Below are 1,272 nucleotides of genomic sequence, written 5' to 3' on the forward strand. Positions count from 1 at the left end.
ATCGATGATTCCTTCCACGTTCGGTCCGGTGATAGAAGATATAATAGAAAAGGATTTTTATCCGAAATTTACTAACGCTATTCCTATTGTGGGGTTATACCCCTAAACTATTGAGAAGTTAATTACAAATTTAATGTTTTTTATATATTTATTACCCAATATATAGAATTGTAATAAGAAAGAATGTAATAGACTCGTGGTGGTCATTCATGGTACCACTCGTCTCTGGAGGGGGTGGTGTCGCGGTCCCGTGAAGATCGCGAGCTAGAGAAAAGTGGCCGGAAATCTGCAATGAACTGCTTTTGTTAAATGGAATGTAATGGTTAAATTTCAGTCGATACAGTGTTATCCGCTTGATAAATTAAATCACGGTAGAATCGCGAGTGAAAAATTACGAAATTGGGGAAAAGTCGGCGTTTTAAAAAAGAAACGACTTGTCAAAAAAAAGGTTTTGGTTCGACATTGACAGAATTGAAGTCAGACGGTCGATTCCACGAGTGATAAAGTTACGAGCGATACGCGGTGTTGCGAGAGACAAAAGGGACCAATTTAAGATATAACGGGTGCGTCGTTAGTGCCACCACGGGTCTACCACAAAAGAAACTTATAAGTGAACCTGGGAATATACGCGTTCCTGCCAGCGTGTCGAGTTTTCTTCTTTAGCAATAAGAATCCTTGCCAGCACCATTCCTTAGTGTGACCCATTAAACCCAATGGTGAGAGATTTGAAAGAATTAGATATATTTTAGGCTTGAGTTGAGTAAAGTGACTTTAATAATAATAATAATAATCATAGATAGTCCTATAAACTAAAGGGCTAAGGACCTGTAGTGAACTTATACCGAGCCATGCCAGTGGTAGCAGACCCTAGCAAGAACGAATAAACGTTAGTGGAACTGCGAAATTTAAATAAGTTGAAGACTAATACAGGGTGTTATAGTATCGCGGTAGGATATTAATAGAAACATTGCACGAATTAGTGCCTGCTAAACCATGACCTCGAGAAGGCGTGAGTTTGCTTGCGCTTCTCGCGTAGAGAACAATCTAGAGGAGGAACAGCGGGAATCGTTCACGTCAACTGAATCCCTTGAAGGGGTATTTGAGGAACCCAGCGTCCCTGCAAGCCACGGAGAAGATTCAAGACCAATTTCGGGTCCTAATCGACCCCAGTTAGAATTAAGTTTTGCGGAACAGGAAGAAACAGCAATAATTAACCCGGCTGAAATGGCCGGAAGGTCACGCGATGCGTTTGACGCATGCGCACGACGACAC

At 41.4% G+C, this 1,272-nt stretch overlaps 1 protein-coding gene across 1 annotated transcript in view; it reads left to right on the forward strand.

Annotated features, from left to right (window-relative positions):
• Window positions 1-993: 993 nt before the first annotated feature.
• Window positions 994-1,272, forward strand: part of LOC108913863 (trichohyalin-like) — an 8,991-nt gene continuing 8,712 nt past the window's right edge. The window contains exon 1 of the mRNA XM_023455893.1: window positions 994-1,235. Within this exon, the coding sequence (XP_023311661.1) occupies window positions 994-1,235 (242 nt within the window). The remainder of the gene's footprint in view (window positions 1,236-1,272) is intronic.

This window comes from Anoplophora glabripennis, unplaced genomic scaffold (assembly GCF_000390285.2).
Source record: "Anoplophora glabripennis isolate ALB-LARVAE unplaced genomic scaffold, Agla_2.0 scaffold940, whole genome shotgun sequence".
Lineage (NCBI taxonomy): Eukaryota > Metazoa > Arthropoda > Insecta > Coleoptera > Cerambycidae > Anoplophora > Anoplophora glabripennis.